Here is an 18,168-nt window from a genome sequence, read left to right as displayed (position 1 = left end):
TTAATTAGAACTAAAGTTATCGTGTCCCAAAGCATCAACCAATCAAATTGCTTATCTCTGCTTACCCTAAGCGGAAAATGCTCATCTTCGAACTCCATCAAGGCATTGACCTAATCAACACATACACCAAGTTTGAACATTCTAGCTCAATTAGGAAGAGAGTTATCGTGCCCCAAAGTATCAACCAATCAAATTGCTTATCTCTGCTTACCCTAAGCGGAAAATGCTCATCTTCGAACTCCATCAAGGCATTGACCTAATAAACACATACACCAAGTTTGAACATTCTAGCTCAATTAAAAGTTATCGTGTCCCAAAGCATCAACCAATCAAATTGCTTATCTCTGCTTACCCTAAGCGGAAAATGCTCATCTTCGAACTCCATCAAGGCATTGACCTAATCAACACATACACCAAGTTTGAACATTCTAGCCCAATTAGGAAGAGAGTTATCGTGTCCCAAAGCATCAACCAATCAAATTGCTTATCTCTGCTTACCCTAAGCGGAAAATGCTCATCTTCGAACTCCATCAAGGCATTGACCTAATAAACACATACACCAAGTTTGAACATTCTAGCTCAATTAGGAAGAGAGTTATTGTGTCCCAAAAAGTGTGACGGACAGACAGACGGACAGACAGACAGACAGACAGACGGACGAACCCATTTTAATAGTCCCCTGCTTTCTTCGAAAGGCGGGGGACAAAAAATGTACTTCTGAAAGAATTCAGAGTAAACAAACAGAAAATTGATGGTCACACGTGCGTTGTTTACATCGAACGTAGTAATGTGAACTGGTACAGGCAGAATTATATCGTTTTACCCATTTTACGCCTCCGCGTACTATTTTCTGTACCTATTTACGCTAATTATGGAATATTTTTTATCAAGATATACTTCAAACACCTTTATTTATTTTTCTAATACTAAAAAAAAATGTTTCAGAATTTAATTTGTCGAAAGAAAAAAGTTAATATTTTGTAGTCATTAAGTCGCATCGATGTCATCCTTATCAGTGATTGTAGCGGCCAAGCGAATATTCACTACGGATCAGTGTGGCTGCTTACATGTATTTACTATTTAGACTCGAATATCAAGACACTAAATGACTAAGCTTCCTTGTCAGCAGTCCTTGGGACTTTATTTCACTTCTCCAGATTTAATAGTTCCAATAAGATGCCAATGAAAAAGTTATTTTCAATTAAAGTTTGTTGGTGGATTATTGTCTGCGCGTTGTGTTTTTTATCAGAACACCTTGAAATGGTTCCACTACTGATGTTTTCCACCTTACTCCAGCCACAGTAGTGGCTCGTCCTACAGAGTTCCTTTGCGCAAGTTTTTTAGTCAAATGACTACAAAAAGGTTACTGGCCTACAGCTCCCTTAATTTACACATAAACTGACCCAAAACAGTACTGCACATAGCTTAACATATAATAAATCAATTCCCATTGAAATAAAGGTGAAGCCTTACCGCATAATTATATGATTTGATGAAACCAAACTGCTACGCGAAATTTCAACTGGCCGGTGTCATGGCAGCTTGCGTAATACGTCATTACAAGAAACATCGCTATGCAAATGTAGAACGCATAACCACAAAGAAAAACTGTTCGGTAACTATTTTAGTGGTCCAGTCTTCATGATATGTGTTGACAATTGTGCGTTAGAACCTATTTGAACTTGCGTAAGGAGTCTTAGACTGTATCAATTGTAACGTTTAACACGCAGTTTAACGTTACAAGTATAGTAACTACAGAACACCGAGCATGATCTTTTGCAGGGTTTATCTTCCATTTTGCTAAAGTTATAGCTTCTTGATGTGATACAATAGGCCTCAATAGGGCCTACCTAAACAAAGCGCCACACCATTCGATTACCCTTTCCAACTGCATGTTCAAACACACTCAAATCCTGGTTGAGTAAGCGTAGCAAGTAATCGAACGCTATATTATATAACAGTCCGTTCACTTGTTCATTGTGTTTGATAGACTGTCTATCGACTTAACAAATTAACAGAACAGGGAATAAGGGACCGGAATGTTTGATTAAACTTAACTTAACTACACTAACTGGGGTGTTGGCGAGGAAGCTGAGTGTGTAGACTAGGAAGTTAATTAGTGTCATAATATTTGAGTCTAAGTCTCTACGACCATGTGAACTATTCTGAGGTGAGATGGTGCAATTGCGCCGAAAATTTCGGCCCCTTTGCTGCGGTCTGCGCCTACGCTACGGTGATCGCCTGCCCGCTGCCTGGAGTCCCTGTTATTCGGAAAAGGACGTCGAACTACTTTAGTATCTTCAAATTTTGATTGATTTTTTTAAATAAAACAATTCCACGAATTAAACTTACACAGTGACTTGGATTCTCGGGAAATATTAAACAATCATGAGTTAAATTTCGCAATTCTGTCCAGTTTTCGTCTTTAGCAGACATCTTTGTTGTTTATGTCCTGATTGCAGTCTACATCCGGTTGTTAGTGTAGACGTCATTGGTCCAGTGACAGTCCGTGTTCACCGCTGATCTATTTATAGATCAGTGGTGCGCACTGATCACTCGGCAAACTTCGGCAGATTCTGGGGTCTGTTTCACCAAATTTTAACTTAGATAAAATCCAAATTTAGTAATTTGATTGGATAATATTAGACTGATTTTAGTGCTTATCCAATCAAAATTGAAGTATCTACTAAAATTTGGATTTTATCTTAAGTTAAAATTTCGTGAAACAGGCCCCTGGTACACTGTAATAAAAATATCCGTGAAAAAATGTAAAAAATTCCGGAAACAAAAATTACCAGGAAAATTATATCCGTATTTATTTTTTCCTGTAATTGATAGAAATTCCTTCAATTAAAAAAAATCCTGGTAAATTTTGTTTCCTGAGCATGAAGGTGATAAAAATTTCATTGAATTAACCATTGACTTTATACGCGTGCGTGAAATAGCTTAATTTAACTTCCGCTGAAGTGATATCGCAGACAATCTTTAAACGTAACCTCTTTTCGCTAATATAAAAATACGGAATATCCTAATTGAGAAAGGTATCACAAACCGTTACTCGTCAGTGGTTGGACCGATTGGAGGCTTTCAGATGTAAGCGTACTTGATTACCAGATAATGCAACCTTTACACACGCAGCCTTAAAACATATTTTTACACATTTATGAAAATACTTACAATCTGATTACCGTATGATGAATAACAATACCCTTTATAGATCTTATAAATAATGGAAATTAGATATACATGTCAATTAATATACCAAACGTTATAAAATATTATTCTTCATATTATGGTTAATAAATTGAAATGAATACTATAACATGATAATTATTAGGAATGATTATATATGTATACGAATACTTATCGTTGCACCGTTTATTCCGTAAAATAACAGACTTAAGTCCATTACAGAACGGAATAAAACATTTTATCCCTAAATTTCAAGGAACTTCCTGGTCATTCAACCGTTTATTCTGTAAAATAACAGAATTAGGTCCATTATAGAAGGGAATAAAACATTTTATCCCTAAATTTCACGAAAATTTCCTGTATAATACTGAATATTCCACAGAAATACATAAAACACGTAATTTGAAGAAATAATTCACACTATTAACACAATTTCTCCAAAAATGCCATCGATTAACAGAAAAAGGGTGTTAAGCTACGGAATTCGGCCATATAAAAAATGGATATTTTTTACAGTGTACCCTACATCTAGAATCTGTCGAGGTTTGCCGAATGGTGCATATGAGCTTTAACGTATGACGTACTTCCGGCATCTATTTTTAGATCAGGAAGACCGGCCTTTTAATTTTATTTCACATTACGTACTATTTACATGCTTGGGAAAATAACGTTTGAGGTCTTTTTCTCTTTATAGAAAACGTATTGTTGAATGCCACTCTTATTGTAAGGTGCTTCTGGTGTTCATAATGTGTTTCTGACTTCAAATCATTTCTAAAATAATATTTGTATTGTTTTAATTACCACCGCGGCCATAAGCTTAGATGACTTTAGCTTTATTTGATATATGCCGATTTCGTTCTTATAAGTACAACATGTTTAACAAACATAAGTATAAGGAAGTAAGTGTCAATCATCCATTATTGATATCATTAGAGTGACATTACCATATAGATGTAGTTCATCAACCTGCTTCTACATTGAAATAAATTACGATTATTATCTTTTATCATTATCAGAGAGAGAGAAATGGGATTTAACGTCCACTCGACACAAACTAGGTCATTTCGGAACTAACACATGGTTCAATTTTATTTCAATAATTCGCATGCGCGTAGGGTTCTTTAGCAGTGGGAGGAAACCGGGGGACCCGGAGAAAACCCACGGGGTTGGACAGGCGACCCTACTCCTTGTCACGTTTAAAGGAGCTAAATCGCTAACATTTTGGACCCAGAAATTGACAAAAGTTGGTCGCAACGCATATAATACTGTAATATGAATGTATATAAACTGATTTACATTCAATGGTTTCCGTTTTTACTCCAATTTCAAATCAGTTATGTTCGGCGAAATAAGCCAGCAGTCTCAAGCGAGTGCAAATTTCTAGCGTCTGGTTATTCCAGTCTACATACGCCGTTTGATTTGGTGCAATGTGTCTAGCCTCGTCCCTCGAGTCTCTTGATACAACTGGGGCTGAAGCGCATTATGGTACACGATTCGTGTACCAATGGTAAAATGTTTATTTTGTCTTAATTATTGGATATCAAAAGCCCATCTTTTCCCGGTAAGATCACAACATGAATGTTGATTTAATTTGACAAATAAATCGTGTTTTCAATGTCGAAGATTTTGGATGATATTGAGTTAGAGACTTAGCTCCTTTAACAAAAATGAGACCGACTGATCCACAGGCCTCTATCGAGTGACGCAGCGGCGAGCTTTCTAGGTGGGTCCCATCCGAACGGCTACACGCTTAAGATTTCCAGTAGGGCCCATTATTCTGTATCACTGGCAAGAAATAGTGGGCTGGAATTTCCACCTGAAACTTTGTTGAGACCTCCGAGCGTCTAACTCACTGAACCACCGCTACTCCTCTATTATTGAAGCCTTCATTTGGAATAAAGGAAAGGCTATTTAAAATCTTTGAAAGTCTTCTCTCCCAGTCCCACTGCTCAGATGTTTAGTAGTAGGCTATAAATTCAAAGCAAAGAATTGCGTGACTTGTCAGCATTATTGATTGTGGTAGATGCCAAAGTGTGGCAGTAATGTGATGGGGCTTTGAAGCAATTTAGACATAGGGTTATATTAAGACACACAGAGGAACGGACCCTGGTTATAGCAGCGTACTTTTCTGAGCTGCTAAGAGACATAATGTTTTGTGAATTAAAATCATTGATTTTTCGTGGGGGTGGGGTGGGGTGGTACTTTTTACCGCCGACCACCGCCGTCTACCTCCGACCAATACTCTTACCGCCGACCAAATACTTTTTACCGCCGACCGCATTGTAATGACTTTCGATCGTAACATAATTACCGCCGACCAAATACTTGTTACCGCCGACCAAATGCTTAATGATTCCTTGTTACCGCCGACTATATAAAATTAATTAAATTATTAGTGACAAATAAATAGATTTGTTTAAATACACAGAGTTTGATAAAAAATATAGATTTTATTATATATAAATATGGTCGACAACCCTAACCCTCGCACTAATAAAAGATAGGCCTAAAATGTTATTTATTTATAACCAGTAGCTGAAACAATCTTGATATATTTGCCCTTCAATATCTAAATTGTAGTTTTGTCCTTCCATATTCTTTAAAATATATATGAATGTTTTTCGACAGTTGTACGTGATTACACCTCCAATAAAAAATAACATTCTTGTTGTATTCTTTTTTAAAAAAAAAAAAACAACCGTAAAATAGTCGGCGGTAACAAGGAATCATTCCTCCTACTGCTAAAGACCCCTACGCGCAAGCGAATTATTGAAATAAAATTAAACCATATGTTAGTCCCGAAATGACCTAGTTTGTGTCGAGCGGACGTTAAACCCCATCTCTCTCTCTCTCTCTCTCTCCTGGCTTAAAACCTGTGAATATTCTCCGACGTCATTTCGAACACTGATTACAAAAACCAGAAATGAAATTGGGTTTAACGTCCTACTTTTCTGCACAAACCGAGATAAAGAAGACAGGTAATACGCCATGCAGGGACAATTGTCAAGGCATCGGGGTTGCCGAATACTCTACATCGATTTTCATCTGTCAGGGGTTCTTTTACGTACACGTCAACGAGTACACGGACGGACTTCAGTTTTTCGTCCCTTCCGAACAACTAGATGCCTTTTCGTGCAAGCCCAAGGCCTTCCGACCTGGCCAACACTGAACCACTGCGGAACCACGTTGGGGGCACCCGGATCCCCCAAATGACATGCTATATAGTATACAACTTTGGTGGTTGGGTGATTTGACTGGTGAAATTGAATGTTATATTATCGGGGAAGAGTACCACTTCCAACCCCTCCCCAGTTTTCTCGCCAACCCCGCCTCCCAGAACATACATATTATCTGCAGGTCTCTTTTCCGTAAATGCAGCGAGCCTTTTGGATCGCCATTACAGGCCATATACAGGGGCAATTCTTGATGTTACCTATAGTATTTTTTACACAAGCAATTGTCCTTTTTTTTATAAATTCGGCAAATATACCCCCAACATGGCTAGAACTCTTTGATTTGCGTAAAAACTGAAAGTGTCGATTTAATTAAATTTGTATTGTCGATTTGTTTTAAGAAGTGGATATCTGTCAACATTTAAACTTTTAAGTCCACGGATTAGAGCCGATGTTGAATTATGAAGGGTTTTTTTGTTAGACAGTCGACAGAGTAAAGCGAATCTAGAATTAGTAGGTGAATCATTAAGCATTTGGTCGGCGGTAACAAGTATTTGGTCGGCGGTAATTATATTACGGTCGAAAGTCATTACAATGCGGTCGGCGGTAAAAAGTATTTGGTCGGCGGTAATTACACGACGGTCGGCGGTAAAAAGCATTTGGTCGGCGGTAGACGGCGGTAGTCGGCGGTGGTCGGCGGTAAAAAGTACCACCGGGTGGAGTGGGTAGGCCTACATGTCCGATGAGTCCTTTCCATAGGAGATAAATCTTGAAAGCAATTTATCACGATAATAATTGTTACCTTTATATTAGATAATAGCATATATTATGGCATATTAAAGATACATTATGTAAGATTTAGATAAAGAGCTGACCGTTCTTGCTATATAATAGTTCAAAAATAGATAATGCAAAATGAATATATTGAAAATTACATTCAAATTACTTTATATGTAAATTAAGTAATTGTGAAAATTCGATGATATATTTTAATGTAGATTCTTGTAATACGTTAGTTGATGCTTTTATTTCTAAACTAGCTAGATTATTACTATCACTTTTTACCAGCCAAAACGAAAATCGAAAGATGCGTGTTGTATAAAGTCTTGAGCAAAGCCAAAATATCCGCCTGAGTTCGTTAATTCAATCTAAATTAGTCTTAAAATGGTGTATTATGTTACACATGCATTCATTAATTTCTGTAAGTCAATATCTCCTCAGATTATATGATAATAATGTATTATTGTGAATGGTTGTTAAATACCAATAAGGCTGACCGTTTACCGTTAAATGATCTGTATTTGAGATATCACCAAACGTGAAATGGGACGATAGCTATACAGACTATATTATGCAGACGAATTAGGACGCTAGCCATATTGGCCATATCATCAATATGGGCCCAATCTCGGGTTTGTGGGATATTTCTCATCGGGTACCCCATGTATCCATGTATGAAATAAAATATACATTATGTTCCTCCCAAAATGACCTAATTGTTATCGAATTGGCGTTGAATTCGTCATATTTTTAGTGCCATAGTTTAACCGATTACTATATATGGTGACTGATAGTGGCCACTCTAAAAATCTCGCCCTTTGCATATCACGACATCACGACAGTATTAACGCGATCATACGACAAAATAGACTTGTGATTTTTAGTGTAACGTCGTGATATCGACATATCGCTAAAACCTCTTTCTACGTACCAGACACAAAAATATAATAATTTTACAAGCACAACAGCTGGGCTCATTACATCATGTTAAAAAGCAGAATAGATGAATAGATGGATATAAATAATGCTGGTACAAAAGAAATAATAGGAAAATGTCGATTAATTATATTTTTTTTGTATCAAAATAATGAAACATTTTGCGTTCAAATGTAAATTATTGCAATAGCGATAGTGTAGATCGGGATTTAAGAAGATTTCACATTTGTTGTATTTAAAGGAGCTAAATCGCTAATATTTGGGACCTAGAAATTGACAAAAATGGGTCGCAACGCATATAATAATGTAATATGAATGTATATAAACTGATTTACATTCAATTGTTTCTGTTTTTACTGTAATTTCTATAATCAGTTATGTTCGGCGAAATACGCCAGAAGTCTCATGTGAATGGCAATCTTTAGCGTCTGGTTTTTCCAGTGTACACCGATGGTATGTATTGCGCATGCTCTCCAGATAAGATTATAGCGTCACCATTTGAAGTGACTTGTGGAATATGTCTAGCCCTGTTCTTTGAGTCCCTTGTTCCAAATGGCGCTGAAACGCATTATGGTACACGATTCGTGTACCAATGGTAAAATGTTTATTTTGTCTTGAATATTAGATATCAGAAGCCCACCTTTTCCCTGTAAGATCACAAGACCAATGTTGATTTGAATTGACAAATAATTCGTGTTTTCAATGTCGAAGATATTTGATGATATTGAGTTAGAGATTTAGCTACTTTAAGGGTGGAAAGGCAATTGTAGAAAGCCTTTAAAATCGGGTCAAAAGCTTTCAAATCACCGCATTTGTGTTAGCACGCCACTCCAAACGACCCCCAGCTCTTGTTGACCTTATCGATATTCTTCCGTTTGGCCTAATCGGTAATGGGGTGACGGCCTAGATGATTACAAATTGGTACAATATTGCCTTAGTTCCATAGGCTCCAATGGAAAATGAAATGGTTCCTGAGTTACCCCCCCCCCCCCCCACACACACACACACACGCACCCACTTCGGGCCTTTATCTTCGGAATCAATAAAATGGTATCAATGATGTTTGATACGTCTGGAATAGGGCCTATAATATAAACTATAACGTACATTTACTCAAAATATTTCTTTCATTTGCTCAAAATATTTCTTTCAATGAATCATCATTTAAATTGATAACAAGTTAAAAAAAAGATTCAAATAAACCATGTAATGATAGTAGCGGGTCGGGCATGTATTTTCATCAGTAGGTCCCATCCTAATGAACCTGTCAAATTTGAACAAAATCCATTAAGATTAACAGACTGTGGAGTGTTTACAAACAAAATGCTAACAAAAAAGCGGGCGTATAATCGCCCCAGGTGTCCAGCATGCACCACTAGGTACCACCCTGTTATTATATTGATTGATCATGCCGAATTTGTACAAAATCTGTTAAACATACATTATTAAAGAGCTAAATCTGCCTATTGCAGGTCTTTCTTTTATCTAAATGATTAATTTGACATTAATTAACTTAACCAGACCATAACCAACTCTCGATGCCATTACATCGCTAGCCTGCGATATATACTGGATTAGGATCCGATTTGCTGTTCAACTTTTATTCATGATTAAATCATGAACTGGATAATCGAGACTATGTTTTTTCGTACCGACTTTAGTAATGATGATCGGGGCTAGGCCGAAAATTCAATCGCTTAATTCTCGGTTCAGAGTGGATCAATTTGGCTGAAATTTTCAGCAAATTCCCTTTACATTATCTAGTTTTTAACTATTATAGTGAGAACTGCCAGCTCTCATAGTGTATCTTTAATAATTGTAGAGAATTTACAGGTCAAGTACCTACAAAAAATTTGCCGGCGTGGTTTCCCTTTGTCAGTGATGCAGAACGGAGGGCCTGACAAGGACAGCTGCCTAGTCGTTCGGATGGGACGAAAAACCGAGGTCCCGTGTACACATTGGCGTGCACGTAAAAGATCCCTTGGCAGTTGAAATTCGATATAAGAGTAGGCCGTAGCGCCGCTGCCCGGGCAAAATTTCCCTCATTGCACACTGTATGGCGTATGCCTGTCTTCGATTAGCCCAGGTTAGGCGCAGAAGAGTAGGACGTTAAACCCCATTTCATTTCATTTCACCTGCACCGCCCCTGGGAGTCCAGCATGCCCCAATATAAATAGGTACATGGTCACTATTAGCCACCATACATGTAGTTTACTTTATCAGCCGCCATACTTGTATATCTTTACATAGTGGCTAATATAATAAATGACTGTATATTAATTTACCTGGCAACGGTATTGATCTTGCGATCAAGACCAAGGTCGATGTGTATTATTGTATTCAACGATCGAGTTTACTAAATAGATAATATAATACATAGTACAGGACATTCACAACATTCTTAAAGGTAATACGACAGATGTGTAACGCCAGTATGTTACTAAATCTACTGAAGGAATAGGAGGCTTACCAGTTACTTAGATTGTGGCGGGGGGATAGTTGTCAACGGATTATCATTACTCATTCAATAAGTTTTGGATCTATCATTGAATCGTGTACAAGTACGAGAAATTCAAGTTTATTAACGTGGCAAGGGTTATAGTTGAGAAATATGCTTTGAGTAAGATCGTACAATAGAGAAACGGACAGAAATAGAAGGTGACATTTTATTTATTTTATCATGTCTTCGATATAACTTGCAGCGAAATTGGGTATTTATTGTAAGCTAGTTATTTTGATTTTAATCCACGATGTTGACAAAGTACAGAGGTAACGGTAGTTCTGCACAAAATGTGCGATTTAATTCGGGTTTAAATCGGACCTACAGTGATAGCAAAAGTCATTTAAGATATTCCACCGATCAGCTAGGCAGAGATTTTTCACTTCAAAACTACTCCGGCGGTGTGTATAATTCTTCTAAAAAGCGGTACACCGACTTGGATGATCATTCTACTAGCCGAGGATATAGTACGTCATATCCCAAAGTACATCATGGTTCCAGTTATGATGATCTCAATCATTATCGGAACGGGTCTTATTTGACGGAAAATGGCGGAAAATATAACAGTTATATGGATTTGTCATACAGAAAAGTTCCAGATACATGGACCCATCGCGATCCCGTCGGAAAAGATGTCCTGGAGCCCAGACTTACCAAAGGTATATTGAAAAAGAACCAAGCATTTTTACGACGACATTTGGTCTTGTCCAGGAGTGTCCTGGACCAATTGGTTGATGCTGGTTTAATCGGTGATGTCATGAAGAGGAGAATTTTGGTAAGAAAACAAGTTTAAATCAGAATACTTAGAATATAATGCATCTTTATTTTCTAAAATTGAAAAGGATGTTTTAAATCCCTGATTGCACTTACGTGTTTGAAAATACGATTTTGCGAAAAATTGGGAAATTGATCAAAGAACCCGTCGCCTTCATCTGCTAGGGACAAGAGCTAAAGATTAAATTTACAATATTAACCCTTGCTATTACTTCTATTTAGTTTCTTTTTAACCAAGTCAATGTGTTAACTTTAATCCTCGTATATGTCTATTTTATTAGTATTCACTGCTACAGTTGAAATAAAACTATTGCATCATGAAGGCAAAAGTTTAACCAGGGAGTTTAGTCATGAATTTGGAACATTTTCGCCTACACCCTAGGTGGGGCTAAAAAAACAAATATGGGGCCAACCAAAAAACCGGTGCCGCTGGGCCCCAGACCTTCGCAGATAGACCACAGACTGGCGCCAATTTTATTACCCCTGATCTGCCGTGTATCATCTTGACTAATTTTATGGTCGAAAAAATCCGGATTGGATGCGCCATACGAGGTCTCGTATCTCGTACCGGGCCACCTCTTCCCTGGTACTGATAGAGACATCTCTCTTTAAAAATTACATTCTCTTTTATATAACCATGGCAACAGTGCAAGTTGTATGTCGCTGTATACACGTTACCATGGTAATTCATAATACTGTAAGATCCTTAATGATTTTTTTTTTATCAAAAGATCCACCGATCGATGTATTTACTGTAGTTGTTATAAACATCGCCCATAGTACTGGTTACTTTACGAAATAGCCAGACGTAGCGTTGCGATGCTTTGCATACAAAACAAAATAAATAAGTTTGAAAAGAACAACAATCGAAAAATAACACAGGATGTGACAATAGAAAACTGTTCAATTTGAAGTATCGAAAAGAGACGATAGTAAGGCCCGCGAAAGATAGCTCGGGCATTGATGTTGTGCAGTTTTGTGTGTTCCCCCATTCCTGAATCATTGACAAACTGCCAGCCTGTACGACCTCTTTCGACGTTGAACACGTTGTTTTGAAACCATTACCAATGGGAGAACCATTGCTGAAGCGACGATCCTATTAAACCGAGTATTGATATTCCACAACATCTTTCTGTTCTATAAAAACCAATTGTCTCGTTGTTAAGTCAGGGCTTTCACTCAGAATATATCAGACAACGGTTAAGGTGTAATAACTGCCGAGTGGGCCTATGTGTCTGATAGTGATAGTAAGAAAGATATAAACTGTGTTTGAGTAAGTAAGGATGGCTGATAGGGAATGTTAAGGGGAGAGGGAACGGTAATAAATATGCGATACTGAATTCTGATTTTATGTGCTGGGTCAGGAATGCTGTGAAGATTCGTTATCCTATTCAGTTGTCTTAATCATTTCGTTATCATACGAATTCTTTATGTTTTCAGCACATGGATGCCAATTCTCAGGTACCAGAAGTCATCAGATTGTTAGATGATCGTGGCCTGGGAACATTACGTAAATTTCTTAAAGTTTTACGAGACACGGGTTCTGGGTGGATTGCAGATGTTCTGTTAGACACAGATGCTATCGAGTACGAGGAACTACAGCGCGAGGAGGGATTTGATCCGAGGGAACATTACGAGAATCGATTGGTCAGATACAACCATGGCGCAATGAAGAGGTACGACAGCGCTGATGATTTGACAGAACGCCACCAACCTCGAAATTACGGTTCATATACTGCCAGAGCCCCAAGTCCAGACTCCATTAGGTACCCCAGAGTTCCACTATATGATCTTCTTAATAGCAAACGAAAAATCCAATCCGACATTAAAGGAAGAATTCGTCCGGGATTCTTTTTGTCTGGAGGTGCCGATCCGATGACATATCGTGGAAATCAAACGGACGAGGTTCCAAAAATTCTGACTGGTCTTGAGGGTCATTTTAAAAGCCAGACGGATGATAACGAAGTGGCATTGTCGTCTTTGAAACAGGAGGAAATGGCAATTCGAGAATTAATGGATCAGAACCGCCGCGAACAACAAAAGGTCAGGAAAAACCAATACACGTTGATGGATATCGGTCAAAAGTTGAAAGAAGTCAACATTAGAACAAACGAGATTCATGATCCGGCCAAGAATGCCGCCGTCTCAACATACAGACTGTCGCAGTTGAATCAAATACCTTGGGCTAGTGGTAGATATTAGGAACCCATTCATACGCATTTATGTTGAACCTCTTTATGCCGCATCAATTTACTGACATTTAAAAAATTTCGTGTTAATTATACTACCCTTCATAGCAAATAATGTACAATGTAGATAGTTTACATTTTCTCACCATATATTTACAATTTTATTATATCTTTGTTTCATATGGTTCTATTCTAGAATCCTGTAGGCCTAAATCTATAATGATCGAATCTGAAATAAGAATAGTCTTTATGAATAATTTGAACAACATTGAGAAGCGGTGAGTGGACCTACTAAATGAGGAAAATAGATCTGGTTCAGCGGCAACTGGGCAAGGATATTACTTTCTCGGGCTCGGTCACTTTTGATTGAGATCTAATTACTTTCTCTGTGTTATTTTGTGATGCCCGGATTGATCAGTAGTAGTTTTCCCGAAGCCCTCGAACACATATGGCCTGGTCAGTGTGGCCACTTTCGCTCTACTAACACGGATTTGTTTTGACATCGTCCATATATTCGGTTTTAATAAAGTGCCTTCGTCATTTAATTTCTTTTATAAGAATTTCACAAGTAACATTTCTATAGAAAATATTGCATGTCAATGACATTTGCTCATCTTTAGAAAGAAAACATAGTTACGTTATGTATCCAAGAGATAGGAAAATTTGGAATATAAAGCAAAATTTTATATATCGGGTGGCCCAAAAAACGAGTAGTCTGTTTAAGCGGAATAGAAAAGTATTGTACCTATATCAATAACGTTTGACATGTGGTGCAATATGGATGCTTGACTACTTAATTCCAAATGGTAAGTCCATCGCTCAAAGAGTGTTAACATAGTACAAGTTTTAAAAAACAATGTCAATTTATCTTTTGCCGGACTGAAAAGTCACATCACAGTCACCTCAGTTTACAAAAACAAGTGATCAGTGTGTCACCCGTTTTGCACCGAGTGCTGTTTTCACCCAGAAATTGAATTTCATCCGACCACCCTCCCAATGTGACCCTCCCACATTCTCCCTATCGCCTCCGGCGTCACAGATTGTCAACATTTTATATAATTTAATTTGCGGACCCCCGTGAAAAGATAATTTGGTATCCTTTTTTTTTAACACTATTTGACAGGTGAGCCGGCAATTTAGAGTGAAGTTGTCAACCATCCATATTGTACTACATGCGAAATGTGAATGATATAATGTACAGCACTTTTTGAATTACGCTGCAGTTTAAATAGTGTATTCGTTTCTTCTGGGCCACCCGATATTTCGATTTTAATATTTACTAAGTTTCTTAAAACAAACATATTTACAGATCCTTTCCACTTATTTATTCTTATATTTTGTCATTTAAATATTATTAAAATTATGACGATTTTTTTTTAATCTCCGTTGATTGTATTTATTGTGTTATTCTAATATAATCATACACTTGGTAATTGCCTACTCACCACAGACGGTTCAATAATTCAAAAATTAGGGGGAAGTAAAGAAACAAGACGAGAAAACATATTTGAAATCAAATCCTAGATCATTCCGCTTCCCAAGCCCCAAATTAAATTATGTTCCAGGTACACGATACTTTTATCTTTTGAAGTCTCAACATACAGTCAACTGTATTTGCTATGTTCATGCTAGGGAGAACCGCGGCCTTTCCAAATCTATGCTGTAAATTGCAAACTGTAATTGATTTTTCCGTTCACACTTATATAAGTACACAGGTGGATTTCGGTTTTTCGTACTACCCGAAAGTAAAGTCAGCACTTTCCACGTAAGTCTGACAGGTGCCACATATGCCAAGAGAGAACCAGGCTTGAAAATTCTCGACGCTTCCTCTTGACGCCCGTTGTGATTCTAATATTTTAGTCTCGAGCCCAGTCCATGACCGCTGCAGGACTGGCTTTGGGTTCTTAAGGCACGAGGGCTGACTGAAAAGTTCCAAGCCGATCTGTGAAAGACCTGTACAAAGTCAATGGTTTCCATTTATTTTTCTACATAGTCCCCTTCGAGGTGTGCACACTTTTTGCCGGCATTGCTGCAAGACCTGGATGCTGGTACTGAAGACATTTTCTTCAGCTACCCTAAACCAAAAAAAAAGTCGTTCACAGCTGAGATTATGACGTCATCATTATTGGGATAATAAAGTAAAACCAAGTACGAACAATCCAAACCATTAGACAAAATTCGAAGTCCTAAAAAAAAAAAGAAAAAAAAAAGAAGTCCTAAAAAAACGGTATAGGCAAAATAGTGTAATAAGGCAAAATAGTGTAATCAGCATATGGACTGTTCACCGTGTACAAAATACACGACAAACAGTGGTAACAGGTGTCCGGAAGAGTAAGCTTACCCTTCCTGGCGCCACACCCGCCATAACTGCATCCAAACTATTAGGCGAAATCTCGGTAAGATAGCGTGATTGGCCAATGAACTATCGGTATGCACAATGCGCGTGATGAACAGTGTTAACGATGTAGTAGACAGACATTATCAGGGAGATTGTATACGCGTCAATTAAATATATCTAGAATAATAGCCGAGAGAGACATGTTATATTTACCAATCAAGTCAATATGACGCCCATAAAACTTTTTAAAGGTTTTAATAAGTTTAGTTCGCAAGTATCCCTGTAGTTGAAGCTTAGATGACAAATGCCTCGATCTACTTAAAAAATCAGAATAAAATGAACAAGCTCTCGCGTAACGAATGAGTTGAGACACAAACACTCCATAAGCTGGTGATATTGGAATGTTACTACTAATAAATGGAAAGTTAACAATCGGAAAGTCAAAGTCATCACGTTTATCGTACAATTTCACACTAAGTTTATGGCAATTGTCAAAATCGAGACGCAGATCCAAGTAAAATGACGACCGACTAGTTTCTTTTTCATTTTTGGAAACAGGGCTCACCCATGGTTATGAATCTGGCCAAAGAATTATCAGGATCTGATCTGCAGTCAAGAGCTTTTGTACCCATATTGCAGAAATTTTTGTCAGTCAACTCGGCGATAGTGTGCTAAACGTTCTCGTGAGAGATGCCCACACCACTGGCAATATGATTGATTTATCATCGATCAGGCATCACCATGTCATGCACCCGGGTAATGTTTTCTTGATGGCCTTGCAGGACGCGGGTCATCGTCACGGCTCTTTCTGCCACGGAAGGGCCAATCCCGATAATTTTTTGGAGAATAAAACTGCTTAATGTTGTGTTAAAATCAGTTATCTTCTAACTAAGGACCGAGCAACTAACTCAATATTTGTGATAAGTTTTCAAACAACTTAAACCAGTCAGTCTTCATCTGGAAATGGAGAACGGTGTCCCAAGTTGTATTATCCTGTATCTGAATAAAACCAGACTGTTATTTTATAAAACAAATGCGTAGGTGAAATTTACCTTTCGTTATCAAGTACAGCACATGGGTCATTTAATGTACACCTCTAAAGGAATGGGACTCGATTATCAGGTAACCCAAACCCAAGGAAAAGATTGACCCGAAATTTTAAAAGGGTTACGTGTCCAGTTAAGCATTTTTGACGTTAACGTAGAAACGACTCAATATTTTGAGCTGAAAATTTGAGACAAGGTAAATACACCATTCCTCTATATTTTGGCGCTTAAATTTCATACGAACTCGGACTTTTAATTTGAGACTCTGTTCAAATCGAGATAGTCCCTTTAAACTCTGCAGCCCACTTCTTTTCCGTGGAAAAGGAATTGGCATTATCCCCTAAATTGACGACCATGCCGGCATGTATCTGTGTTGCGGTTAGTCCTTTCAGTTGCAGGTACTTGATGACTGCCCTATAATCAGTTTTGTCCATTTCTGGTGATTTCAACAGGTAGGTTCACAGGAAGACAATAGTAACAAAATGATTAATTCAGTGATTGTACTTGTTGGTGGCAAAAGTTTGTTTGAACCCAACTGATCTGTCCCTTTAGCCGTTCGAGTTATCAGAAAGTCGTGAAAATTAATAGGGTTGATCACATAAGCACTGGCATTAAATTCAAATCAATGCTAAAGGGTACATAAGATTCTTAACAGTGATCAAGGGTAATAACTTGAAGGTTTCATGAACATAAACATGATGTGTAAAAATAAAGCCACTTGAAAACCAGCATTTATAATCTTGCCCATCTACAGAGAGAGAGAGAGAGATGTCATTTCGGGATCAACACAAGGTTCAATTTTATTTCAATAATTCGCTTGCACGTAGGTTTTTTTTTAACAGTTGGAGGAAACCGGAGGACCCGGAAAAAACCCACGAGTTTGGACAGGCAACCCTACTCCTTGTCACGTAAAACCGGGGAATCGAAACCATGCCAGTTGACTCAATGACAGACCTTATGATACAGAGTGCACATTCGGCCATCCAACCCCCTTGCGCATCTACAAGATTGTTCAAAGTTATCAAGGATCATAGGCTTCTTCATCTCATGAACATTAATACTGTGTACAATTTAACGGCAGTCAGGTAATAACTTTAGGCTCTATAGCGTCCACAAGATATTTCAAAGAGATGATGGTCAAAACTCTGGATTGGAAATTGCTGAAAATTATTAGGATTTTCATCTCATTGCCTGAAACAATGTGTATGAGTGCCCACAAGATTTTTTGAAGTGATCAAGG

At 37.8% G+C, this 18,168-nt stretch overlaps 2 protein-coding genes across 3 annotated transcripts in view; one reads left to right on the top strand and one right to left on the bottom strand.

Annotated features, from left to right (window-relative positions):
- Positions 1 to 2,481, bottom strand: part of LOC126831585 (uncharacterized) — a 35,181-nt gene extending 32,700 nt beyond the window's left edge. For both annotated transcript variants that reach the window (XM_050562175.2, XM_050562182.2), the window contains exon 1: positions 2,353 to 2,481. In XM_050562175.2, the coding sequence (XP_050418132.1) occupies positions 2,353 to 2,436 (84 nt within the window). In that variant the 5' untranslated portion in view covers positions 2,437 to 2,481. The remainder of the gene's footprint in view (positions 1 to 2,352) is intronic.
- Positions 2,482 to 10,395: 7,914 nt separating this feature from the next.
- On the top strand, positions 10,396 to 14,928 carry LOC126831485 (uncharacterized). Its single transcript, XM_050562008.2, has 2 exons — positions 10,396 to 11,356; positions 12,796 to 14,928. The coding sequence occupies exons 1-2, from the start codon at positions 10,832 to 10,834 to the stop codon at positions 13,555 to 13,557; spliced, it is 1,287 nt and encodes a 428-aa protein (XP_050417965.1). The 5' UTR covers positions 10,396 to 10,831; the 3' UTR covers positions 13,558 to 14,928.
- Positions 14,929 to 18,168: the final 3,240 nt, after the last annotated feature.

Source organism: Patella vulgata, chromosome 1, assembly GCF_932274485.2.
Source record: "Patella vulgata chromosome 1, xgPatVulg1.2, whole genome shotgun sequence".
NCBI classification, from domain to species: Eukaryota; Metazoa; Mollusca; class Gastropoda; family Patellidae; genus Patella; species Patella vulgata.
Note: the sequence above shows the minus strand (reverse complement) of the source record. Positions and strands in the feature narration are given on the sequence as shown.

Coding starts and splice junctions, on each gene's coding strand:
- LOC126831485 (XM_050562008.2), top strand. CDS start 10,832: ATGTTGACAAAGTACAGAGGTAACGGTAGTTCTGCACAAAATGTGCGA. Junction 11,357..12,795: donor TCATGAAGAGGAGAATTTTG/GTAAGAAAACAA, acceptor TTATGTTTTCAG/CACATGGATGCCAATTCTCA.